Source organism: Balaenoptera acutorostrata, chromosome 16 (genome assembly GCF_949987535.1).
Source record: "Balaenoptera acutorostrata chromosome 16, mBalAcu1.1, whole genome shotgun sequence".
NCBI lineage: Eukaryota > Metazoa > Chordata > Mammalia > Artiodactyla > Balaenopteridae > Balaenoptera > Balaenoptera acutorostrata.
This window is the reverse complement of record NC_080079.1, coordinates 65,828,693-65,856,523: the sequence shown is the minus strand read 5'-3', so window position 1 is coordinate 65,856,523 and position 27,831 is coordinate 65,828,693. Positions and strand designations below refer to the sequence as shown.

At 35.9% G+C, this 27,831-nt stretch overlaps 1 protein-coding gene across 2 annotated transcripts in view; it reads right to left on the bottom strand.

Annotated features, from left to right (window-relative positions):
- Nucleotides 1–889: 889 nt before the first annotated feature.
- SLC25A16 (solute carrier family 25 member 16) overlaps nucleotides 890–27,831 on the bottom strand; it is a 34,472-nt gene continuing 7,530 nt past the window's right edge. The window contains exons 3-9 of one of the 2 annotated variants that reach the window (XM_028162972.2): nucleotides 24,614–24,747; nucleotides 23,826–23,889; nucleotides 13,369–13,490; nucleotides 13,054–13,120; nucleotides 8,840–9,002; nucleotides 4,154–4,222; nucleotides 890–2,575 (exon numbers count right to left, since the gene is read on the bottom strand). In XM_028162972.2, coding sequence (XP_028018773.1) covers nucleotides 2,470–2,575; nucleotides 4,154–4,222; nucleotides 8,840–9,002; nucleotides 13,054–13,120; nucleotides 13,369–13,490; nucleotides 23,826–23,889; nucleotides 24,614–24,747 — 725 coding nt within the window. In that variant the 3' untranslated portion in view covers nucleotides 890–2,469. The remainder of the gene's footprint in view (nucleotides 2,576–4,153; nucleotides 4,223–8,839; nucleotides 9,003–13,053; nucleotides 13,121–13,368; nucleotides 13,491–23,825; nucleotides 23,890–24,613; nucleotides 24,748–27,831) is intronic. The other variant, XM_028162971.2, reaches the window with a different exon arrangement.

Genomic DNA, 27,831 nt, shown 5'->3' with positions numbered 1-27,831 from the left:
TTAAGTGTTTAAGTATACAGTTGCTATACAAGTATGTCAGATATCATTGGCCCACTCTGCAAGGCAACGCATACTGATATAATATAGGTATTATTATTTGCCATTCATCCTGGCTCAAATTAGCAACAAGACATTTCTGTCAAGAAAAAACAAATAACTTTCTTTCTAAATTGCTCTTTCCCTGAACTATTTGTGCCTCGTTTCTCTCTACTAGAACATTTTCTCCAAAAACAGGGACCAAACCTTCCTTCTGCCCATCAGTAAACATCACTGAGCAACTATTATGATGCCATACCCTGTTCTCCTTAAAGAGGATGAAGGTATGACTCTGCCCATGAAAGAACCAATTGGGAGGACAAGTAAACATGCAGTAACTAAAAAGTATGGTACATACCCTGTTAGAGAAATACCCAGTGATAGATGCTATTGGGAATCCAAATCAGACTGCAAGTACAGTTAACAGACCTCTCAAGGTATGCCCCCATAATGCTGATATAATCCGTGGCACACAATGGGTGCTACATAAATGGATGTTGAGTAATCTGGGGGAAAATGTTGTAAGATATTATTATATATACCCACTAACCTTTCCATCTCCATACAGGCCACCATTAACAGCTAGGAATGGTACCTCACTCATCAATCCCTAAACAAAATCACTGCCCCATTCTATAGATCAGAGGGCTGTACCCAATAAAAGGCAAGGAAAGTATTACAATGGAGATCAAAACATAAACAGTCAATATTCAAATGGAAGATAATCTGTCAAGATTCACTTTGCGTTATCAATCTGAAATAAATCAGATAAAAATACTGTCATTATTTTAAGTATTCTTCCATTATGTTTAATATTTGTGCTTCAATAATGTAAATAGTTAAAAGAGAGGAATAATTGTTGAAATATGAATAAAATTTATTTTTAATAACCTATGTATTCTGTAACATAGAATGCAAAGTTTTATTTAAAAAAATATTTGCAGTCCTCTTTTATTGATAATATAACTGAGATACTTATTTTATACATTTAAATTATCTTGAGATTTGATAGCAGTATTTAGCTACAGTGTAGCCGAAAAATGAAAATATACAAAATAGTTTTAGGAACACATGTATTTTTACCTGTGGGTACACTTATAAATCATACAAAGATACACATTTATTTTAAAATAAAGACTTTGAAAATGAAACCAGTTCATATAATTTTTACCAAGTTATGACAAGAAATCTTTTATGCAAAAAAATAAAAATTGAAGCAGAAATAACACTTTCAATTTAGTTTTCTAATGTCTTAAAAATCACATCAATTCTAAAAATTGCTATTTCTGAGGACAGAACTATTAACTGTTCCCCTCCCATTTTTGTCATGCTTATAATAAAACATAAAAACTACTCTAAACATAATAACTGGAATTCTTACATTTTAAACCATTTTAATATAAATGATAGCAATTCAGATCATGTTTTACATCTCTACTTAAGTTTATATTGCACTAAAATTATCTTACGTGGAAGAACTAGTTGCTGTGTCATAACATAATATCTTGGAAACATTCTTTGACATTCACATCTATATTAATGGATATTTCACAGTCCACTTAAATAAATTTTCTAGTATATACCAAATCATCTAACAAAAACAAATCTATAATGCTAACTTGTTTTGAGAGCAAAGATATTCAGTATTTACTATTACTGCCTTTGGGAAATACATTGACTTTTAAAAACACATTTAAATCACTCAGAAACTGGTAATAACATTTGAGCAATACCTGAAAATTCTTGACTTACTGATGAGTCTCTACATGGTTACTTTTTGAATACAATATTTATCAAAAAATGAAGAGAAAAAGTGTTTGTCCTTTTTATCCAGAGGAGCAGAATTATGAGAAGGGAAATATTAAGAATAATACTTCAATGCTGGCTTCTAACCTATGTTTTATATAACTTAAAATTTCAGCTCTCATCATTCTGCTGCAATATAACCAAGACTGTTAATAATAATAATAACAATAACAGCAACCAACATTAGAGTCTTTGAAAATCATGATTACAATTAAAAGCTTGGAATAGCATGATAAAACTAATGGCAACCTTTTGAATCCCATTTTAAGTTAGTTCTATCCAAATAACACTTTAAAATGGTTTCAAATAACCTTACTGATTAGCCAGCATCAGCTTAGGATTTTTTTGCAATGTTCTAAGATATAACTTTTGGCGTAAAAAGTATAGTAAGCACTTTTGATTTGTGATGAATAGAAAAATCAAGTACTAAAATACCAGTGGTTCCTGTGACAGGGTAAATATCCCCCTTCAAGTAATGTTCTCCCCAAATTAAATTAACATTTTATTTTTCCCTCTGAGAGTTTAAGGAAAAGAAATAACGATATTTTTTAATTGAGGTGAAAAAACTGCTTCATAAGTTCATATGTTGTAAAAGCCACTGCCTGAGAAGGAACGCAGCGAATGTAATTAAGAGATAAACCACGATATAATCCTTTTCGAATTCCATGGTGTCCATAGACATACTTCATAGTCTCCCGCATGGTACTGAAAGAGAATGGTTAAATGATGACACCTTTATGCCCAGTCATGAAGAGACAATTTCAGGATCCATAATAGCATTTTTACAAGAAGCTAAAAATGCCATCTGAGTAGCTTTTGGAAGGCAAGTGTTAAAACAAGCTAAAGGACTTCCCTGGTGGCACAGTGGTTAAGAATCCGCCTGCCAATGCAGGGGACATGGGTTCAATCCCTGGTCTGGAAGATACCACATGCCGCGGAACAACTAAGCCCGTGCACCACAACTACTGAGCCTGCGCTCTAGAGCCCGAGAGCCACAACTACTGAAGCCCACGCACCTAGAGCCCATGCTCCGCAACAAGAGAAGCCACCGCAATGAGAAGCCCGCGCACTGCAACGAAGAATAGCCCCTGCTCGCCACAACTAGAGAAAGCCCGTGCACAGTAACAAAGAGCCAACGCAGCCAAAAATAAATAAATAAATAAATAAATTTAAAAAAAAAAAAACCAAGCTAAAAATTCATAATAAAAGAGCAATTCATTCCAAACAAGTACAAGCATTATGCATAGGATTCCGGGGCTCATTAATACCATATATTTTGTTTGCATTATGTCTGTGACATTTACTAGCAACACTATTTCATAATAATATTTGAAATATTGATGTAGTCTTTTTAAAGGATATATGAGCAGTTGCCCTTTAAACTCTCAAGTTTCTGCTCACGTTCTATGCTACAATGAGCAGATGGTTATAGAACTAAAGCTTGAAGGACTATCTTTCAGATTTCATCAATAAAGACTTTCTTGTTTCAGTGTTCTTTCCTTTCAAACCAACATTTTGGGCTTTGTCTTTCTCTTTCAATATGCAATGTAGACTGAAATATTCAAAAAATCTTTTGGGTGAATGAAGGCAATTCATGGTCCTGAATAAACATTCTGCTCTTCCCCTGAGGAACAACACATCACCAATCAAACAGAATGATTCGAAATTTCTACAGATTATAGAAAACTCTAGAGCTGGGCTATGCAATAGTGGTAGCCACTAGCCACATGTGGCTACTGAGTACATGAAATGTGGAAAGTCCAAAATTGAGATGTGCTGTGAGTGTAAGATACACCCTGGATTTCAAACACTTAGTATTTTTTTTAAAAGGATGTAAAATACTGAAATGTTGAAGTGATAAATTTTAAATATATTGGTTTAAATAAAATATTTTAAAACAATTTCATCTGTTTCTTTTTATACTTTTTTAATGTGGTTAGGTTACCAGAAAATTTTAAATTACATATGTGGCTCACATCATATTTTTATTTAAAAGAGCTGCTCTAAAATTAAATTTGCTTTTTTTTTTTTGGCCGCAAGGCTTGTGGGATCTTAGTTCCCTGATCAGGGATCGAACCCTGGCCCCCACAGTGAAAGCACCGAGTCCTAACCACTGGACCACCAGGGAATTCCCTAAAATGAAAATTTTAATAGGAGGATTAGGACCTCATTAAATTCAGTTTACCAAAGAATACTATGGGAGATAAAATGAAAGCTCTAGACTACTAGTGAGATCACAGTCCTATCTCCCTACTTACTATACACATTACATTTCCTAAAGAAATTGAACAATGACAAATGAAGAACTTACAGGCACTTTTCAAATTCTGGAAGAACAGTTCCTAACTGCATTCGCCGACGTGTTACATCAAATGGGTAGCTAAAAAAAGAAAAAGAAGGACTTAAAAATGATTTTTAGTTTTCTACTCAGCAATTATTGAATACAAAGCCCTATGTATGCTAGGAAATAATGTGTTCCTATTCTCTTACTGTTTTGTCTAATCTGGGAGTCAGGATATAGGCATATGAATAAAATCAAATAACAATACAGAGGTCTCCTTGCCTTTGCCTAAGTGGTTCCCTTGGGTTAAATGATTCTTCTCTTTCATCACCCAATATCAAGTTCTATTTATTCCCCCAAACCAAATTAAATGCCACTTCCTGAGGAAATAGACGGGGTGCTTTCCATTGTCGTAACCCTAAGACAGGGTTTCTTAACTTTGGCACTATTGCCATTTTGGGTTGGATAATTCTTAGTTGTGGGAGCTGTCCTGGGCATTGTAGGGTGTTTAGGTAAATCCCTGGCTACCACCCACTAGATGCCAGTAGCACACCCCCAGTTGTAACAACCAAAAATGTCTCCAGACATTAATAAACGTCCGCTAGCGGCGAAACCACCCCAGTTAAGAACCACTACCCTAAGAGTATTCAGCAAGTGCCCCTGTATACAGTAGGCCAACAAAAAATTCTCAAGGGCTAAAATTAACAATACAGATAATTGCATTTAGAGGATAGAGAAAATTCTATGTGAAAAGATTGCCTCATTCTGCAACTATGTATGGTGACGAATGTTAACTAGACTTATTGTCATGGTCATTTTACCATATATACAAATATCAAATCATTATGTTATATACCAGAAACTAATATAATATTGTACATTAATTATACCTCAATTTAAAAAAAATTTTAAAGATTGCCTAAAATGAAATATACAAAAGTAATCTCTTAGGAGTGGGACCCCAGGTGATTTTTTTTTTAATTACTTTTTTGGGGCTAATGTTGACTGCTTATGTTAGGTCCTGTGCTAAGCAATTTATGTACGTTATCTCATTCCATCTTTACAACAATTGTGTGAAGTAGGTACTGTTATCTCAATATTAAGATAAGAAAATTGAGTCTTAGAGACATTTTCCATGTCATAAAGCTGCTTTCTACTTCCCTATTCAAAGCTCTTGTTTATACATATATATATACATACACACATATGTATATATACATACATATATATAATATATACATAAGTGATATGATGAAAATAATTATATACTTTTATATACATTTAAATTTACTATGAAATAATTATAATAAAAAAACCACCCATTTACCAACCAAACAGCTTAAGAAATAACATTAGTAATAGATGAAGAGCTCTATGCATCTAAGCAGCATCTCCATGAATTACCTTTTTTTTTTTTTGGCCCTGCCTCACGGCTTGCAGGATCTTATCTCCCCAACCAAGGATCCAACACATGCCCCCTGCAGTGAAAGTGCGGCGTCCTAACCACTGGACCACCAGGGAATTCCCCTCCATGAATTATCTTTTTTCAAATTTTTAAAATATTTATTTATTTATTTTTGGCTGTGTTGGGTCTTCGTTGCTGCACGCGGGCTTTCTCTAGTTGCAGCGAGTGGGGGCTACTCTTCGTTGTGGTATACGTGCTTCTCATTGTGGTGGCTTCTCTTGTTGTGAAGCATGGGCTCTAGGTGCGTGGGCTTCAGTAGCTGTGGCACGTGGGCTCAGTAGTTGTGGCGCACGGGCTTAGTTGCTCCGCAGCATGTGGGATCTTCCCGGACCAGGGCTCGAACCCGTGTCCCCTGCATTGGCAGGCGGATTCTTAACCACTGCGCCACCAGGGAAGTCCTGAATTATCTTTTAATGGGAGGTAGAGAGAGGAAAAAACTTTATGGGGAATAAAGGGACCAAAAACCCCAACCTGAAGGATTCAGTTTCCAAGCAGGAAAAGATGTGTCTGGGTGGAAGGAATTGATTAATAAAGAGAAAGTAAGAAGACAAAGTACAAGGATCAGAACTAGGGAAATAACAATGGGAAAGAAAGAAAATAACATTCTAGGTAATGTTTTTAAGCAAAAAAATGACAAAAATATTTGGATATGTACAATGTGAAAAATGATCTCAAGGTATTACCAGGACTAGAAGATTAATGGTGATCAGTAACAAATAGGAAAGTTGGGGGCCGAGGACAGACACGAAAACGAAGACAGGAAAGCAGTATATGAATTACAGAGCTTGAACTGAGGACAGAAGTCCAGGTAGAAACATCCAAGAGCTTGCTAGAGAAGTAATGAGAGTGAGCAATGAAGATTTAAATAGAATTAGTTATCTGTACAGAGGTGACCACTGAAACCATAAAGATAGGTGAGCTATTCTGGATGTTTACTGGAAGAGCAGAGGCCCAAAGTCTGGCTAGGCCTTAAAAAAATCAGCACAGAGGGCTTCCCTGGTGGCGCAGTGGTTGAGAATCTGCCTGCTAATGCAGGGGACACGGGTTCGAGCCCTGGTCTGGGAAGATCCCACATGCCACGGAGCAGCTGGGCCCGTGAGCCACAATTGCTGAGCCTGCGTGTCTGGAGCCTGTGCCCCGCAACGGGAGGGGCCGCGATAGAGAAAGGCCCGCGCACCGCGATGAAGAGCGGTCCCCGCACCGCGATGAAGAGTGGCCCCCGCTTGCCGCAACTGGAGAAAGCCCTCGCACGAACCGAAGACCCAACACAGCCAAAAATAAAAAAAAAAAAAAAAAAAAAAAGATAGAAGACATTAAAAAAAAAAAAAAAAAATCAGCACAGATAGGTAGGAGGAGGAAGACATGAATCAGCGAGATACCTGAAAAGGGAAAGTTGCCGCAACTAAGAGTTCGCATGTCACAACTAAAGATCCCACGTGCAGCACCAAAGATCCCGTGTGCCGCAACTAAGACCCAGCGCAGCCAAATAAATAAATAAATATTAAAAACAAAAAAGAGTCAGTGGGTGTAGAATATAGCTTATGAAGTAAGTGGAAAAGAGAAGACAGATTTTAAAGATCTAAATTGGAAGTAAATAATAAAGAAAAGGGGCAGTAAAACCAAGAAGAGAATCAGAATAGCTAGAGGTGATCATGTCTCTGCAAATGAACAAGGTTCTGCAGCCATGTTTCTAAAAGTAAACTACACACCTTTTTTTTTTTTTTTTAATATTTATTGATTTATTTGGCTGTGTCAGGTCTTAGTTGCGGCATGCGGGATCACTGTTGCCGCGTGCGGGATCTTTTAGTTGTGGCATTCGGAATCTTTAGTTGCAGCATGCGAACTCTTAGTTGCGGCATGTGGGATCTAGTTCCCAAACCAGGGATTGAACCCGGGCCCCCTGCATTGGGAGCACGGAGTCTTAGGCACTGGACCACCAGGGAAGTCCCTACACCTTTTTTCCTTTACTTTCAGTCTAGTATGATCTGCTCCCACACACAAGTATACTGAATCTGTCTTCACAAAAGTAATCCTTCATTGTGAAATCTGATGAATACCTTACTTTTCATTACCCATCTTACTTTGAATTTTCTTTTTCCATTGGATACTCTTTTTTGAGCCTTTGTGACACTACTATTTCCTGTTGTCTTCCTGTTTTTCAGGATACTCCTCAGTCACAGAGAGCTTCCCTTCTTCCTGTTCCTGAAAAGTTCCTGCTTCTTAGTATTCCAGCCTTTTTTTATCTCATCTATCCAATCTCTCTTGGTCTACAGAAATTCTCTAAAGCCAACTTTCCAATTACACTTTCCACCTAATTTATCTATGTCCCTAATACACTTATATTAATATAAAACTCCCTTGCATTGCTACTGTCTTAATAAGAGTATAGGCTCCTTGGGACTTCCCTGGTGGCAGAGCGGTTGAGAATCCGCCTGCCAATGCGGGGACACGGGTTCAAGCCCTGGTCTGGAAAGATCCCACATGCCGCGGAGCAACTAAGCCCATGTGCCACAACTACTGAGCCAGCACTCTAGAGCCTGCGCGCCACAACTACTGAAGCCCGTGCACCAAAACTACTGAAGCCCATGCGCCACATCTACTGAAGCCTGAGAGCCTAGTGCCTGTGCTCCGCAACAAGAGAAGCCACCACAATGAGAAGCCCCCGCACCGCAACAAAGAGTAGCCCCGACTCGCTGCAACTAGAGAAAGCCTGCACGCAGCAACGAAGACCCAAGGCAGCCAAAAAAAAAAAAAAAAAAAAGAGTATAGGCTTCTTGAGGCGATACTTTTGTTTTTCCTTCAGTGAAACTCCCAATGCCTAGCATACTGACTGGCACAAAGTAGGTCTTCAAGATTTACTGCAAGAGAAGTTGTACCTACACACACACACACACACACACACACACACACACTAAATGGCTCAAATTTCAGAAAACTCATACAGGCAAATTCATGAGGAAATATGGATGAAAACTATAGTGTTTCTTTCTAGCTTTCTTTTTCCTTTCTTTCTTTTAAAATCCACAGAAATTGAGTAGGTTCAAACTAATTTGGTCAATTTGGCACGAAGTTATTTATAATATGCTTAAAGTGCAGGCACGTTGGAAAAAATGTATTAAATTAATATTTATATTTTGCAAGGGATCCTGTGTTTTAATAATCTATTAGAAAAAATAAGACAACTAACCAATGCTAAAAATCAGTATTGGATAAATGTAATTTGATTTAATTAATTTGATGAAGAAACTTACGATATTGTCTGTGCTATTGCTCCAGCAACACCACCACAAAGTAAGTTTATGTGAGTTTTCAAAACTAAGACATTAGGATTGTCTGATGAAGGTCTGCCAAGAAGGGTAGGAGCATGGGAAAGCCCAACACTCTTTAAGGTACCAAAAGTAAAAAATGAAACACCTGAAAAACAAAATATAAATTCACCACGATGCTTAACAGAATGTGAGCTGTGAGAAGACACCATTCTTACATAATAACCAATTAACTCAAGGGACTAACTATGCATTTCCTGATTTCCAATGTTTGGCTTAATCTAAGATAAAAAGATTTAATTAATGTTTACAAATAACCTAAAGATAACAAAATTACCACCTATAAAAAATTATACATTGGTTTTTCACACACTAACATAATGTTCAGTTCACTGAATAAAGATAGTAGTTGAGTATAATGCCACCTTATACATGAATAGAATTGAACAGTTTTCCAAGGTTTTACATAAGTAAAAGTTAAATTAATGATTAGTAATCTTAAGTAAATGTGACATATTTACAATAACAATGATGGTGATGATGTAAGGTAGAAGCAAGAAATTCAAAAGTGATAAAGCATTGTTATTTCAATTCAGTGTCTAATGTTGTCTTCGAGGAAGAGTTATGACAATGAGAGACTCACCAGACACATGGAATCTAATGAATATTGAATTAAGTTATTGATAATGTGCAGTTGGTGCTGGCTGAATATTTACACGATTTTATAATAAAAGGATTAAAGTCATACATTAAAAAAATTAACAGAACTCAAGTATACCTATCAACTAAACATTACTCAAGACATCTTGATATCTACTGAATTTTTAAAACATATTGAAAAAGATACTTGATTCTTAAAAACAAATAAGCACTAACAAAAATTCAGTCTAGGATAACACCTCAATATATGCATTTATTCTTTATATAAAATTCTTATGATCTTATAGTATTTTATAATGATGCTATACAACTTTAGAATATTCATAAACTTTTTTTAAAGAAGTGGTTTTTATTTTTTAATTTTTAATTTTATTTTTATTTATTTATTTTTGGTTGCATTGGGTCTTCGTCGTTGCACGCGGGCCTTCTCTAGATGCAGCGAGTGGGGGCTACTCTTTGTCGTGGTGCGCAGGCTTCTCATCGCGCTGGCTTCTCCTGTTGCGGAGCACGGGCTCTAGGCACGCGGGCCTCAGCAGTTGTGGCACATGGGCTAAGTAGTTGTGGCTCGCGGGCTCTAGAGCACAGACTCAGTAGTTGTGGCACACGGGCTTAGCTGCTCCACGGCATGTGGGATCCTCCCAGAGCAGGGCTCGAACCCGTGTCCCCTGCATTGGCAGGCAGATTCCCAACCACTGAGCCACCAGGGAAGTCCCCATACACTTTTATATATGGGAAATCTACTCTATAGACTTAAATACAGAAATCTTAACCACAGGAAAAGCTCACAACAAGGAAATTCATAGCAAATTAAACACAAGTAGAAAAAAAATAGAAATACCTTAATTATGCGGAATGGTATTCACTGAAATATGACACAATTAATAAAAATGTGAATAGTATTCAGAAATTTGAAAACCATTTGGGAAATGGGAAAAAATTAAGAAACAAAATTATATACATACTATAACTATGTAAAAAATGTATTTCAAAAACAAAACTAAAAACAAACAAAAAAAATTAGAAAGAGAAAAAAATATAGTAAAAAAACTAAAGAGTTCTGATTCCAGCATAATGGCAGTCTAGGTATTCTGAGGAACTTTGTCATTGCAGAGCAACTATATCCATTGCTGGGCTTACAAAAAGGAAGAGAAGGTTTCCAAGAATCCCTAGCAGCACCACCTTCCAAAAATATAATATGAGGCCCACTTGGGAATTGTGGCCCATGAGAGAGGTGGAGTGACTCTACATTTTGATGGCAATAGCAGCCAAGCCATTGAGACAGATCCTGCCATTGGGCCTACAGAAGATGAAATCACTGGGTCAGAAACTCAGAGGTTAAAATCAAGTAATGGACTCATAATTAAAGACCACTCAAAAAAAGCCACAAGAAATAAAACAAACAACAAACTAACTAAATAAATAAAGACCATCAAGCATAGGAGGAAGCAAATAAACTTATATATTTATAAAATATTTGGGGGGGGTAAGGATTCAGAAAAATAAGCAAACAAGAAAGGAATAAAAAGAAACGTAAAAAGAAAAACAGGGCTTCCCTGGTGGTACAGTGGTTAAGAATCCGCCTGCCAATGCAGGGGACACGGGTTCGAGCCCTGGTCCTGGAAGATCCCACACGCTGCGGAGCAGCTAAGCCCGTGCACCACAACTACTGAGCCTGCACTCTTGAGCCCGTGAACCACAACTACTGAGCCTGCGTGCCACAACTACTGAAGCCTGTGCGCCTAGAGCCCATGCTCCACAACAAAAGAAGCCACCGCAATGAGAAGCCTGCACACTGCAAGGAAGAGTAGCCCCCGCTTGCCCCAACTAGAGAAAGCCTGCGTGTAGCAACGAAGGCCCAGTGCAGCCAAAAATAAATAAATAAAACAAATAAATTTATTAAAAAGAATATAAAAAAGAAAAACAAGTGGAAATCAATAGCAAGGTAAAGAAACAAGTCCAAATATATCAATAATCACAATAACCATTAAGTATACTAACCGGCAATTAAAAGATTTTACTGACCAGATTAAAGAAATACCCAGCTATATATATATAATGATTACAAAATAAATACCTAAAACAAAAACATGACAAAGTAGAAAATGAAAGGATGAAAAAAGATATCCCAGGCAAATATTAACTTGGATCTGGGCAAAAAAAAATTATGAATGGGGGGAATTTGAACAATGACAATATACTAGATGATATTAAGAAAGTTTCATAATGGTAAGACAAATACCATATCACTTATATGTGGAATCTAAAATATGACACAAAGGAACCTATCTATGAAACAGAAACAGAATCTTGGACATAGAGAACAGACTGGTGGTTGCCAAGGGGGAGGGGGCTGGGGGAGGGATGGAGCGGGAGGTTGGGGTGAGCAGATGTAAGCTTTTATATATAGAATGGATAAACAAGGTCCTACTGTCTAGCACAGAGAACTATATTCAATATCCTGTGATAAACCACAATGGAAAAGAATATATATATAAAAAAAAAGAATGTTGGGCTTCCCTAGTGGCGCAGTGGTTAAGGGTCCGCCTGCCAATGCAGGGGACACGGGTTCGAGCTCTGGTCCAGGAAGATCCCCCATGCCGCGGAGCAACTAAGCCCGTACGCCACAACTACTGAGCCTGCACTCTAGAGCCTGCGAGCCTCAACTACTGAAGCCCGTGCGCCTAGAGCCCGTGCTCTGTAACAAGAGAAGCCACCACAATGAGAAGCCCACGCACCGCAACGAAGAGTAGCCCCTGCTCACCGCAACTAGAGAAATCCACATGCAGCAATGAAGACCCAATGCAGCCAAAAATAAATAAATAAAATAAATAAATTTATAAAATCAGTAACGAGCCAAAATGCCAAGTATCATCACTTTTATTGACTGCTGCACTGTAGGTCCTTAGCTGGTACAGTAAGATAAGAAAAAAATAAATAGACAAATAAGGATTTGAACAGAAGTAAGAAAAATGATGTTATTTGCACAGGATGTAATGGTCCACACAGAAAATCCAAAGCATTTACAAGTAACATGGTAGCTGGCTATCATATCAACAAGTAGAATAATGACTAGCTATAAAATCATATAAAAATTAAATCAAGCAATAAACTGAAAATGTAATTTTCTAAAAGACACAACAAAACTTATAAGGTGTCTATGAATATATCTAACAAAAATGTCCAAGATCTGTATGCAATTTCATTCAGAATTCCAACAAGGATTTTTGTGCAACATCAAAAAATGATTCTAAAATGCACATGGAATAGCAAAATATCTACAGTCCTTACATTCCTGAAAAAAAGGAGCAAGGGACTTGTCCTACCAAATATAAAGACTTACTATAAAACTGCATTCTATTATTGTTTTAAGAAGTAGCACTACAGATCACTGGGGAAAGGAGAAATTAATCAATGACTATCTTTAGGGAGGAAAAAAAGTAATTCTGGACAGATTAGGGGCTTAAATATAAAATGCTAAACTTTAAAATCACTCCTACAAGAAAATGAAAAACCAAGATTTTGCCAAATTTAAAACATACCTGCATATGGAGCCATTCCTAATATAGTAGGCATCAAGCCTCTGTAAAATCCAAGGAAACCACCTTCCTTTTGAGTGAAGAAAAATTAGAAGTGAAATTACACTGGGCTCATTATGATAAATGCAAAAGAACAAAAGCATACATTATACAGGAAAAATTATTCTGGACCCACACTGAAACACAGATGTGTTTTCACAATTATGATTAGTATCAGTAATTATAAGTAAAACAATAACTTTCAAAACAATGACATTCAAAACATTTGCCTAAATATAAAAGGACATGTTATAGACAAGAAAAGTAAAAATGAAATACCTTTGCATAAATTGTTTTGAATGCATGAATAATTCCCGTATAAGTGTGTTCCCCTTTCACCTGGAATGCTAGGCGTACTCTAACCATATCAAGAGGGTAAGTACAGATAACTGCTGTCATACCTGAAAAGAAAGCAGAAACTTAAATGTATAAGAATCATATATTATGTATATATATATATATATATATATACCTTTCCTATCATTAGTAATGCTCTCAAATTATACAGTAATGATGAAAACCCAATGAAATCAAAGGTAATATTACTGACAGAATTATATCATAATATTATCAGCTGAAAAACTTGTAAGTAAAAGGGTCAGTTTGTAAAATCTTCTCAAGTTCTTCCCACTGTGAAGTTATAATGTTAGCACCAAAATAGTACAGTGTTAGTGGATCATGTTAGTATTTTTCAAATTCTATTACTTGTCTATTCACAGGTAAGATATCAGAAAAGAAAAACTGACTATCTCCAAGGCACTCGGCAGGATATTTGACTTTTTCCTTATTTTCTCTAATCCTAAAATGGAGAGATGCTTAACCTACCTAAGGAATTCTTTTAAAAATAAAATAAAGGCATTTTTTAAAAAAATTCAAAGCATGGTCACTATTTTCTTTTTAAAACTTAGGTAAGGGTAATTCCCTGGTGGTCCAGTGGTTAGGACTCCGTGCTCTCACTGTCAAGGGCCTGGGTTCAATCCCTGGTCGGGGAACTAAGATCCTGCCAGCAGAGCAGCTAGGCCAAAAAAAACCCAAAACATACAGGAATTCTGAAAAATAAATAAATAAATAAATAAAATTTACATAAATTTGTTACAGACTAAACATAATAAAAATATAAATGTCCAAGGTCATAGAAACAATTTATTTTAGGAATAAAAATCTCCTGATAAACAAATTTAGTATTAAGTTCTAGATTTTCATCAATATATGATTTCAAATTCCATAAACTATCCAGGTGATTTTTTTAAAAAAATATTTATTCATTTATTTACTTATTTTTGGCTGCGTTGGGTATTCGTTGCTGCGTGCGGGCTTTCTCCAGTTGCGGTGAGCAGGGACTACTCTTCGTTGCGGTGCACGGGCTTCTCATTGCGGTGGCTTCTCTTGTTGCAGAGCGTGGGCTCTAGGCGCCTGGGCTTCAGTAGTTGTGGCACATGGGCTCACTAGTTGTGGCTCGCGGGCTCTAGTGCACAGGCTCAGTAGTTGTGGCGCCTGGGCTTAGTTGCTCTGCAGCATGGGGGATCTTCCCGGACCAGGGCTCGAACCCGTGTCCCCTGCACTGGCAGGCGGATTCTCAACCACTGCGCCACCAGGGAAGTCTCCCAGCTGAATTTTTATTTGTATCTTTTTTACTGAGGTATAGTTATGTATCAGTTATGTTTAAAATTAAAAATAATCTTCTATTTTTGTAAAGTACAAAAGAAATAAATGCTCAAGGTAAAAAAATTAGAAAATATAGACAATCAAAAATTTTTAAATATATATATTCATCCTCCAGTAATAACCACCTAAACATATAATATTACAAACCTTTTATACAGGGGCATTTACACACATCTAAACACATACATACATTTAAAACATGACAATGTCTTTCCCTGGTGGCACAATGGTTAAGAATCCACCTGCCAATGCAGGGGACACTGGTTTGAGCCCTGGTCCAGGAAGATCCCACTTGCTGCAGAGCAACTAAGCCCGTGCGCCACAACTACTGAGCCTGCGCTCTTGAGCCCGCGAGCCGAACTGCTGAGCCTGTGTGCCACAACTACTGAGGCCCGCATGCCTAGAGTCCATGCTCTGCAACAACAGAAGCCAACACAATGAGAAGCCTGCACACCACAATGAAGAGTAGCCCCCGCTCGCCGCAACCAGAGAAAAGCCCGCGTGCAGCAACGAAGACCCAACACAGCCAAAAATAAAATAAATAAAATAAAATAAATTTATTTAAAAAAACTCCACAATAATGGTGTAATTCTATTTCATAGTCAATTTTTCCTGCTTTACATTATATTGTGAACATCTTTCTACATGAGAAAAACATTACCTGGATGTACTATAATTTATTTAAACAATCCTCTTAGACATTTAGGTTGTCTCCATTATTTGCTACATGATATTGTAATAGTAAACAGTGCTTTGATGAATGTCCTTATAACTAAATATTTCATTATGGATAAATTCCTAAAATAGAATTATTAGGACAATGCATAAGGCTTTTAATAGAAATTGCCTTCCAGAATGATTGTGCTGATTTATAATGTCATCCGTTAGAATATAAGTCCTATTCCTCTAACTTATCAGAAGTATTAGATAATTATTAGACAAGTAGAATAGTCAATTATTAGATAATTTTTCCAACACTGGATGGGCAAAAAAACACTCTGTGTTATTTTGGTTTCTCATATGACATTCTTTTTCTTTTTTTTTTTTTTGGGGGGGCAGTTTTATAACTTTCTTTGACAATCAGTGGTCAGTTCCCTTCCACATCAACTGTGTAGATTTCTGAAAGTGGTGACAGATTTTTGAAAGTGGTTACCTCCTTGGTACATAGGTAACCAACATATAGAGCTTGTTTGGTGAATCTTCATCATCATTATGTTTTCTGGACAACCGCACACAGATATGGTAGGGGATATTCCTCATATCTTTGGCCCAGACAGCTTTGTTAGGCATAGTGTCAATGAGCACATTGGGAGTTCTCATCTCCTTGCTGGCCAATTTCTGGATCTCTCTGAGTACCTGAGGGGCACACTCTTGAAGTCCACTCCAGGGATGTGCTTGTGAATGTTAATGGTGTATTCCCTGGTCACGACCTGGTTGGTGAGCAGATAGACGCTTCGTCTCACCACCCTTCTTTGCAGGAGCCATCCTGCCAGGCCCAGGTTGGAAAGGAAGAGCTTGAGGTATTGTCATGACTTTCTTTTTCTCTGTAGGCTTTTAACATGATAATTTCATCTTTTTATTAGTCTTACCAAATGAAAATATAATTTTTTTGCCACAACTTTGGCCTACAATAGCATACTAGTCATATAAAAGTGGCAATTTAAGTGATTTCTGTATTCTTAACCTAATTTAACTTTTTAGTTTTAATTTTTTTTGACATTGTATTATTATTACTATCATTATTATTATTATTATTATTTTGGCTGTACCACATGGCTTGCGGGATCTTAGTTCCCTCTCCAGGGATAGAACCTGTGCCCCCTGCAGTGGAAGCACAGAGTCCTAACCACTGGACTGCCAAGGAATACCCAGTGTTAAATTTTTAGTATTTGTTTAATATTATTTAAATAGACCTGAGATACCTTACCCCATTTACTGAGCAAATGCTACTGTAACTTGCATCCATTTTTATTAGCCCAAACTTAAATCTATACTAATTTTCAGAGCTTCTGCCACTCTCCCAAAAATCTAAATCAGTTCGCCACTCCTTATACATGGATTAGAAAACAATGTTCTTTATGTTATTATCTAGGTATCTCTCATGGCATCTCTACCTGGGTGATTATAACATTATCTCTGAGCTAAAAATCTACACAGCTAATATACTGTTAATACTTTTTTTTTTTTTTAAAGATTTATTTATTGATTCATTGATTGCTATGTTGGGTCTTCGTTTCTGTGCTAGGGCTTTCTCTAGTTGTGGCAGGCAGGGGTCACTCTTCATCGCGGTGCGCGGGCCTCTCACTATCGCGGCCTCTCTTGTTGCGGAGCACAGGCTCCAGACATGCAGGCTCAGTAGTTGTGGCTCACGGGCCTAGTTGCTCCGCGGCATGTGGGATCTTCCCAGACCAGGGCTCGAACCCATGTCCCCTGCAGGCACATTCTCAACCACTGCGCCACCAGGGAAGCCCACTGTTAATACTTTAATGCAAACACATGCAACCCTTTGTTCTCTTTTTCCCCCCTTAGTTCTCTCTTGAGAATGACGAAGACTCAATTCCTTTAGACAATGAGCAGAAAGTCAGTTTGAATATGTTTAATTTTAAAAGTAAGCAATACTTTGTATCAAGATTAGCCTAATGGTACTCAGAACAGGTTAGACTCATAGAAGAAATGCTGATTTACGATTAACTTATCTGTGATTTAGCTGTAAGTGATATTTTAAACCTTCCTTTTTTTAGTTTGCACATAACAATAAAGACTGTCTACTATGTGCCAAGCACACCATACCAGGCACTTTACAAACACCACCTCTAATCCTCACATACCAAATACCACCAACAATCCTACAAGGTAGAAAATTGAGGCTCAAAGTAGTTATGTGAGTTGACCAAATTCACAGTTTCTGTATCACAGAGTAGAATTTGAGACTAAGTTTTCTGGCTCATATCACAACATATATTGCCTTCCCTGTAATCTTCTTTTCTCAAACATTTAATTAGTACTTTCTAAACTTAAATTTTTAGTTCAGAAATTCCATCAGTTCAGTGATTAGAAATGTCAGTCCCTCATTTCAACCAATTTGATTTTGAGCTGCTCATCTGAGCCATTTGTTTTCAAGCTATTCATTTTCAAACTATTTAACTTGTTTTTTATCTATTGGTATTCAAACCAGCCATGTCTGGCAGCCAAGGCAGTGACTCTTCTAAATGGCCTCTTTGAAGCTGAATCTAAACTAATACAGTACAAATGTGATGTTCCTAAGACAAGGTTTGGCAATAATATCACATTTAAGTCACAGCAAATACCTTATTATCCAGATATTTATAAAACTACATATTTCGCAGCTTGGTTTAATTTTTTGCAGCTTGTGCTAAATATTGTGCAAGGGAAAATTTTACAAAATAAAATGAGGAGAGATTATCTATAAACTAGTTCCATGTTTATTGAAAATGGTTCATATTAAGGAGTTTAACAAATATAGAAAAGAATAAAAAGGCTGACCATTTTAAGGCTTGATCATCCTGACACAATTTGGTTGAACATCAGATTTTGCAAGGATTTGCCCAGATCATCACTATTCATTTTATTTCTTTATGCTTCTGTAAATTTTTACAACTCCCATATTTTTTTTCTACTCCCTATCTGGATCACTTTCGTCTTGCCTCTCCTATTTGTTCTCCCTGACTCCATTTATTTCTTCTTTCCTTCTCACATGCTCCAAGCCTTCTCATTGTCTTCTTACTGGTTTCAAGTGGTTTAACATGAAATAACTGAATTAACAAAGTGATTAAAACGGTAAATTGGTAGAAAATGAGGACATCCAGAAATTCCTAAAGGTAAAGGAGGCATTAGTTTAAAATCTGTAAGACCATGAGTCAGGCTGAGGAACTGGCATAACCTAATTGTACATCAGAGAATGGTAAAAATAATGCCAATGATTACTACAACGCTAAACTGATGATCTAGTTTTACAATTTTTCGGCCAGTTTACTTCACCATGTTTTTATATGGTATATTTCTTTTGAATTTGAATCAAATCTTCCTAAAGAAAAACAAAACCTTTTAACCAGGATGTTTAAAACTTACAAAGTTTTTTGTTGTTGCTGTTGTTCACTATTTCTAAAAGCAACTCAGTGATTTAAATGTAACTTTAAACTTTAGAATTTAGCAAGAAGATTTTTAATAATTTTGTACTCTGATAAATCTTGAAAACTCCTTAAGATTTTAAATGTTTATTTATCCTTGGAATAAGTGGGAGGTGAGAACTATTCTTCTGATAGTCATATTTTACCCTTCACTCTAAGTATAAAATTATGAAGCCCTCTACAGGCTGGATTTAGACTTTCAGAAGCCGTAAAAGTCTAAAAGCCCTAAATACAGAAAAGATTATGACCTCTTATATTGTTCAAACGAAAAACAATACTGCACTGTAAAGTAAGTTTGGGGATATCCAACTAAGTTTTTTTTTTAAACATTTATTTATTTATTTGGCTGCGCTAGGTCTTAGTTGCAGCACGCGGGATCTTTTAGTTGCAGCATGTGGGTTCTTTAGTTGCAGCATGTGGGATCTAGTTCCCTGACCAGGAATCAAACCCGGGCCCCCTGCATTGAGAGTGCAGAGTTTTAGCCACTGGACCACCAGGGAAGCCCCTCCAACTAAGTTCTGATTCACTTCATGATGACTCTGTCAATGCTTTTTAAAACTACCACATCATTAAGTTCCTTTTTCTCCACACTCTCTCCAGAATTTATTATTTGTAGACTTTTTGATAATAGCCATTCTGACTGGTGTGAGGTGACACCTCATTGGGGTTTTGATTTGCATTTCTCTAATAATTAGCGATGTTCAGCATCTTTTCATTTGCCTGTTGGCCATCTGGATATCTTCTTTGGAGAAATGTCTATTTAGGTCTTCTGCCCATTTTTTTAAAAATTATTAGCATCTTTAATTAATCAATTAATTAATTAATTAATTAATTAATTATTTGACTGTGTTGGGTCTTCGTTTCTGTGCGAGGGCTTCCTCTAGTTGCGGCAAGCGGGGGCCACTCTTCATCACGGTGCGTGGGCCTCTCAGTATCGCGGCCTCTCTTGTTGCAGAGCACAGGCTCCAGACGCGCAGGCTCAGTAGTTGTGGCTCACGGGCCCAGTTGCTCCGAGGCATGTGGGATCTTCCCGGACCAGGGCTCGAACCCGTGTCCCCTGCATTAGCAGGCAGATTCTCAACCACTGCGCCACCAGGCAAGCCCTGCCCATTTTTTGATTGGGTTGTTCGTTTTCTGAGGAATAAGGAATTCAAGTGGCTGGCTCAAGAAATGTAACAGGCCGCTGGCATGGAAGGTTTAATAACATTCCCCCATACTTATGGAGGACCTCAGATCTTTCAGAATGTTTTCACAGAATTCTCTACTCTGACCCTCAGAACAACTACGAAAGAAAGAGAGTTGGGCAATCATAAGTTCTACTTTAACAAATGGATAAATGAATTATGGAAGGCTCAGATGACCTGCCCATAGTCAAAGGACATGTATGTAATGGAGGCCAGCCACGATCCCAGGCAGTAAGTGTTCTGTCCATTTGACCTCCCAGCCTTAGGCCCAGCTCTAAACTAGAGTAGACCAGAAACGGCCACAAGCAGAACTCAGCTCACTGCTTCTGGTTTCTGACAACTTCCTTCTTTTTCCTCTTCTCTATCCTGTCACTCTTAGTTTCATAGGAACTGGCAGATCAAGATTTATTTCAAACAAGTGAAACATACAGAAAGAAAGGAGAAGGCCTTCCTTAAATATACAAACCTTGATTCTCAGTCTCTAGTTTTTCCTTTTTGAATGACTGAGATTCAACATGTACTGGATTGTAGTTGTAGGATGAGGGAAAAGGTTGAAGTTCAAAAAAGCTTTAAAATAAGCTCTGTTGAAATGATCATGAAAAACATACCATTTTTAATTTTGGCAAATATAAAATTTCCAAACTTATGTTCAAAGACCACCAAAGGTACAGAAGCAAAGATACCAGATATAAATAAAATTAAGCAGAACATTTATGTCAACTGTTTAAAATCATAAAAGCAAAATGTAAATTATAATTACTTAAACATGATAATAAAAAGAAATATTGGTTAATGGAAGCACTAGTCTTATCTATAATAGCTAGAATTTTTTAAAACTCTTTTCTTTAAAAATTAAAATTTATACTTGAAGTTCCTTTGGTTTATTATTATTTTCTAGTGTATATTGAAACCTTGATGTTAACATGTCTTTCTTTTCAGAAATATGAAGCTAAAAGCACCATTTGAACATGCTAGTCAAGAAATAATCAAGTGCACGAAAAGGAAATAATACAAAGTCTTTAGGATTTTACTCATATTCATAATCCTACTTCATCTTTCCTACAACCCTAAAAGAAAAAATTTGACCTGTCACTTATAAAATCAAATTTAAGAGACAAAAAAATTTTAAAGTGATGTAAGAAATCATAAATTTTAAGATTTGGAAACTTTACTAAAATTTTCCTTCTGTAAAATGAGAGATAATCATAGCACTTTCCTCACAGTATCTTTCTGTGACCTACATGTCAAGTACTCAAAGATTACATGGCAAGTGCTCAGGTCTGTGAAGGGTACAAAGCAAGTGAACAATACATGCTAGCTAATGTTACTCACCAGCACTGCCATGCCAGTGTAAAATACTAAAATATTTCTATAGCAGTTGACAAATAGCTGTTGCTCCAGCTTCCAAGATCTCCCACATCATGACTCTGGTAGCCTCTCCCTCAACCAGAGCTCCCACCACCACCACATACCGTCTCCTGATCCAGCCATGAAAAAGTTAGTTGGAGGCTTTCAGAGCCTGTCCTATTTGTTAGTACCTCTACGGTTGGTTTGCTAAATATTTTAGATACTATTCCTGGTTATTTTTAATACTTATTGATCTTGGGTCAGTCTGCCAGAAGTCAAAAAGAGTTAAATAAACATTGCGTAAGGCAAAACCATGGATAAGGTAGGTCAGGTTGGACATTATAAATCTAGGTCCAAAAAAATCAACTGAAATCCTACAAACCTTGTGATAACCACATAGTTAAGATTTTGATATACCACCTTCCAATGGTCTTATTTCCATTAGCAGAAATAAAAACTGTTAACATGTTGGTTTATAACCTTGCAGATGTTTTTTTAATGAATATTTACATATGTATTTACTTTTTAAAAACCAAAATATGATATAGCATATTAAACATTCTCTTTTGTAACTTCCTTTCTTTCTACATATGATGTAAACATCCTTCTCTGTCAATAAATACAATTCTACAAATGTACAAAAAAAATCTAGTACTGGAAGTATAGAATTCTGACGTTGATTTTTTTTACTACTCTTCTATTGCTACGTACTTAAATTACCTTTTGGTGTGAGAAACAAAAAAACAATGAAAATCTAACATAAAAAAAATCAATATAAAAAAAGTTTTAGTGGAAAACATGAATAAATGTTTTTATCTTAGAATGGGGAAGGCATTTCTCAACACAATTCAAAAAATTTTGAAGCCACAGAGGAAAAGACTAACCCATTTGGCTATGTAATACTTCTATATGGGGGGGAACTTTTGGATGATTTTTCCAAAAAAATCACAAATAAGGTTAAAAGACAAATCTAGAACTGGGAAATAAAATAATAGCAATATTTGACAGAAAAAAAAATAATGTCTTAATTCCCAAACTCATAAAAATGAATATTTAAAGAATAGAAACAATTCAAGGCTGAAAGTAAGAAATACAAATGGTCAATAAACATTTGAAAAGCTGATCAACCTTACTCATAATTAATTGCCAAATACTAAAAATTTAATAAGGCCCAGTGTTGATATGGTATGTAGGGGAAAGGGCTACTGAAAGCATTATGGAGATCAGTTGTTTGGAAAGGTTTATCAAAAATTAAATACACATATCCTCTGATAAAGTAATTTCCCTTCTGAAAATTATTCTACAGATATATTCACACAAGTACAATGTGTTATTTGCAAAACAAAAATTTTAAATATCCCAAACGTCAATCAATAGGGGACTGAGTAAATAAATAATGGGCCATTTTTACCTTAGAATATAACACAGTTCTTCACAAAATTAAGAAAGATCTATGTACTGATACAGAAGAGAGTCCTAAGATAACTATAAAAGTTCTAATCCTATAGAATAGTATTGGAAAAAAGCACACGTAAGGGCTTCCCTGGTGGCGCAGTGGTTGAGAATCTGCCTGCCAATGCAGGGCACACGGGTTCGAGCCCTGGTCTGGGAAGATCCCACATGCCGCGGAGCAACTAGGCCCGTGAGCCACAATTACTGAGCCTGCGCGTCTGGAGCCTGTGCTCCGCAACAAGAGAGGCCGCGATAGTGAGAGGCCCGCGCACCGCGATGAAGAGTGGCCCCCGCTTGCCATAACTAGAGAAAGCCCTCGCACAGAAACGAAGACCCAACACAGCCATAATTAATTAATTAATTAATTAATTAAAAAGAATTAAATCTTAAAAAAAAAAAAAGCACACCTAAGAAACTGCTAATAGTGATTGTTTCTAGAGAGCAGAACTATTTTCACTGTATAGGAATATGTATTACTATAGTCATTATAATTTTTTTAAATTTTTTGAAAGAAAAAAATAAACATTTCCAGAAGGAGAACTGTCAAAGGGAACGTATGATTTTCACATAGCTGTAAGTTTAGACTGCTCCTTACATCTCCTACTGTAAAACACTCTGAGTTGGGATATTAATGATTTCTTGCATAATTGAGCATAGGAAGCTAACAAATGTGTGCCACTTAATCAATGTCACACATATTACCTAAAGCAAATTAAGTATTTTAATAGAAAATTAATTTGCAGAAATAAAATATACCCACGCCTGTATAGCACAGGGAACTACATTCAGTATCCTGTGATAAACCATAATGGAAAAGAATATAAAAAAAAGAATGTCTCTATGTGTGTAACTCAGTCACTTTGCTGTACAGCAGAGATGGCACAACATTGTGAATCAACTCTACTTCAGTTAAAAACAAAAAATTACCCACTCCTCTTACCTGCCATGGACCCAGCCATTAATCTGTGTACATGACCAGAAACTCCCAGTTTTGTAGTAATTAACTAGAAACCAAAAACATCAAATTATGCACTTTTACAGAAGCAATCTTGCCAAATGTACTATATTACACATTGATGACCACAAATACTTAAAGTGTGAATGGGAGTAGTAGGAATAAAATGCTACTATAGACAGTGAAGTCTTGATACTGCTTACTTTTCATTTTAAGATACCCTATGATAATTTTAAAAAAATTATTCTTAAGATACCCTATGAAATTTAATTCATTAAACTCCTTTCTGTGTTAAGATGTTTGAGAGAATAAACTTTCAGTCAGCCAGAAAAGAGAAACTTAGTATGATGGGAAAAGCTGTTAACTTACAGCATTACTCAAAAACAGACTTTCACAATATGGTCTCACTAGTTTATTTAATAAGAAAGTCCAAAGTTGCAATGTTCCTCTCCTACAACTGAGAAACAAAAAGCATATCAAAAAGCTATTAATATTTTATGGATTTATTATTAGCTACCTGAAGGATACTTTGGCTCTTCTTCATAAGTATGAACATAAACAATTTACTCAAAAATGACTAACAATCCTGGAACAGATAACTCCAAAACAAAGTTATATTTAAAAACTTAAACTATCACAAGCCTTAGTCTTTCAAAAAGGCATTACTTTATCCATTCATCCAAAGTAACTTTAAAGGTCAAAGCAAATGCCTTGTCAATTAAGTACGATATTCAAAGACACAAAAGAGGAAAACAAGATAAAGGTTCAAGTACCGTTTTATAATGCTCAAATGCCATAAACTGGATTGCACCATAAGGAAAAATTCGAATCATCATTGCACCATTCCCTTTATACAATCCAAGGTATCCCTCCTTTTGGGGAACAGCACGCAATGCAGAAAATACTCCTATTTTTAAAAAGATTTTTAGAAGAAAAATATTATTAAAACAGAGAAAACTACCTAAATTCAAATTTTCATGACAATCACAGATAAAGATTACTATGCCATCATTCATGATATAATTTTGCTTGAGGAATTACATGAATAGTAATTTCTCTATAACAGTTAAAGCTACTTAAAATACATCGTATGTCCAAATTATGTAAATATTCCTCATGTAAAAATATAAAACATACTATAGCAAGAACAGCTACGAATTATAGTAAATTATATTTATAATTATTGTAAATTATATTAATCCCTAGCAACCTAAAAGAATATTAATAGAAATATATTCAACATCCAGATAATGCACTGCGGATGAGTATCTGGAAGGACGAAGGAAGGTTTCCCAGACTGACCCAGATACCTGTGTGGTTTGTTTACGAAAGAAGCTGCTAAATAAAAGAAACAAATAAAAAACCTACCAATTAAAAAACTATTTAAATTGGGGGGCAAATTTTCATTAGTAGTATACTTTAATTAGGAATACAGATAAACAAAGGCCTGAGTTCTGATCCGATATACTGATATGTTTATTATTCTAATAATATCAATCACTAATCCTATTTGCAGTACAGACTTCTACATTCCACTATTAAACTATTTAAATTCCAATATTAAACGATTTAAATTCAGGTTCCTTTCCAAATTTTTCAAACAAAAATTAGATCAAACATGAAAGTAAATCACTGGGCTCATTTCGAAGTTTAGAATTCAAGTAACCTTTTGATCCCTTCGCAGAAATTAAAACTGTAGGTACTTACTAACATCTAAGAAAAGATATACTCTAAAAGCATTTTTAATAAGCAGATATCTGAGTGGACTAATAATGTACTAAAAAGAATTCTATTTGGGGAGTTCCCTGGTGGCCTAGTAATTAGGATTCCAGGCTTTCACTACTGTGGTCCGGGGTCAATCCCTGGTCGGGGAACTGAGATGTCGCAAGCCATGTGGCGTGGCCAGGGGAAAAAAAAAAAAATAGAATTCTACTATATATATATATATATATATATATATACACACATACATACAGCTATATGTATAATATAAAGTTCTTCCAAAATACATGAATAATACAACTAAATATATTCACCCCTCCCTAAAAAAATTCTATCAAAGACATCCTCTTGCTGGAAGAGAAGACTAATGATAAGCCCAGTTTAATTTTATTCAAATGTGTTTGTAATAATTTAAGGGTAATCAAACTTAGAACAGTGGCCACCTAGCAGGAACAGGAAGGCTGACGATGAGAGAGAGTACAGAGGAGGTTTCAACTGTACTGATGATGTTTATTTCTGAAGTTCTGTGCAGCTCCACATATGTTTATTATATTATTCTCTAAAACTCTTTGATTGTTACAAATATTTAAAGAGAAATCATTAGTAGAAGTGAAATAAAGTTATTTCAAAAAAAGGAAATCCAGGGACTTCTGTGGCGGTCCAGTGGTTAAGACTGCGCTTCCAGTGCAGGGGAGCACAGGTTCAATCCCTGGGGAGGGGAGGAACTAGGATCCCACATGCCATGGGGCCAATAAATAAATAAAATTTTTTTTAAAAAAAGGAAATCCAGGAAACAAGGAGCAGGGGAGGGGGGAGGGGGGCTGGGGAGAATACAAGAAAAGCACAATGAACAGAAAACATAAATCTATGATTGAAAAAAAAATCTAAAAGATATAAATCCTTCTATTAAAAGCCAAAGACTCTCAAATTCTGTTAAAAGGCAATGTCTAACCAAATGCTTTGCACAAAAATCTCACCTAAAACAAAATAACACAGAAAGACAAACAGAGGAAGACTGGATGTTGAATGTTTTTGAATGGCATTTAAATATCCATTGAGATAATGACATTATTTTTCTCCTTCAACCTATAGTCTGTACTATTTTTACTTTGGGAAATTGAAATTTTTTTTATGGCATAACACTGAACCAATTTTTGCATGTGTTACAAGCATATTTGGAAAGAATATGTATTCTCTGCAGGATGCAAAGTCCTCTTGTCTATGTTATATCAAGCTTGTGTGTTATTTAGATCCTTTTCTGTATCTTTATTTTGTCAACATAGGATTACAAGGAACTAACAGTTGGTAAAATATAAGCATATGCTTGTGTATATATACATAAGCTCTGAAGGAAAATGGAAGAAAACTGTAGATGCTTGATTCTAATGAGGGGACAAGGAGGAAGATGTTTGCTTTTGTACTTTTTGAATTATGAACTTGTGAAAATATTATACATTCAAAAAATAAAAATAAATAAAATGTAAAAATAACAAAATTTAAAGGATTTTTAACAAATCCTATTATGATTCATCTACCTGTTTTTATATCACATTGACTGTAAAAAGTTAAATGGAGTTCAAAGATTTTTAATATATTACAGGAAAAAATTCTTTACACTTGGTGCAAATTGGGGAAGAAGAAATTCTAATTATACCCCTTCCTTTTCATTTGGCCACAATAATTTTGATTCAAAATAAAAAGTAGTTTTTGATGCCTTGGAAATAACGCCATACACGTTTTAAAAGAAGCTAAAGTAAAAGTTTTATTCAGTAGCATATCTTCATCATCTTTGACTGTGAAAAATCATGTTTTTAAATTTAAGCGAAACTGAAAAACTATCTTATGCACGTAAAAAGGGAGGCACCTAGAATAAAATGCCCAACAATATTTTTAAAATAAATTAATAAGCCACTAATACTTTTCTTTTGGCTTGTATATTTTAAAGATACAGGAAACTCCATACACTACACCAATAGTTCATTGTTGCACTACAGGAATTCTGTTTCAAATTTTGCATGCCTTGTAGGGTACACTGTAACCCGTGGCATGCAGGCCTGTAGAGCGTGAAATCTAATGTGAATATGTAAACTAACGATTACAAATCAGGAAACAAAACAACATACATCAGCATGGGGAGAAGTTTAAAAGAATAAAACAATACTGCTCAGACATTCATATGCTGGGTCACTGTCAAACACCACGAGATATTGGGTAATATAATTCATCTCCTTTTCACCCTCAATTTAGACTACAAAAGAAAATCATTTCC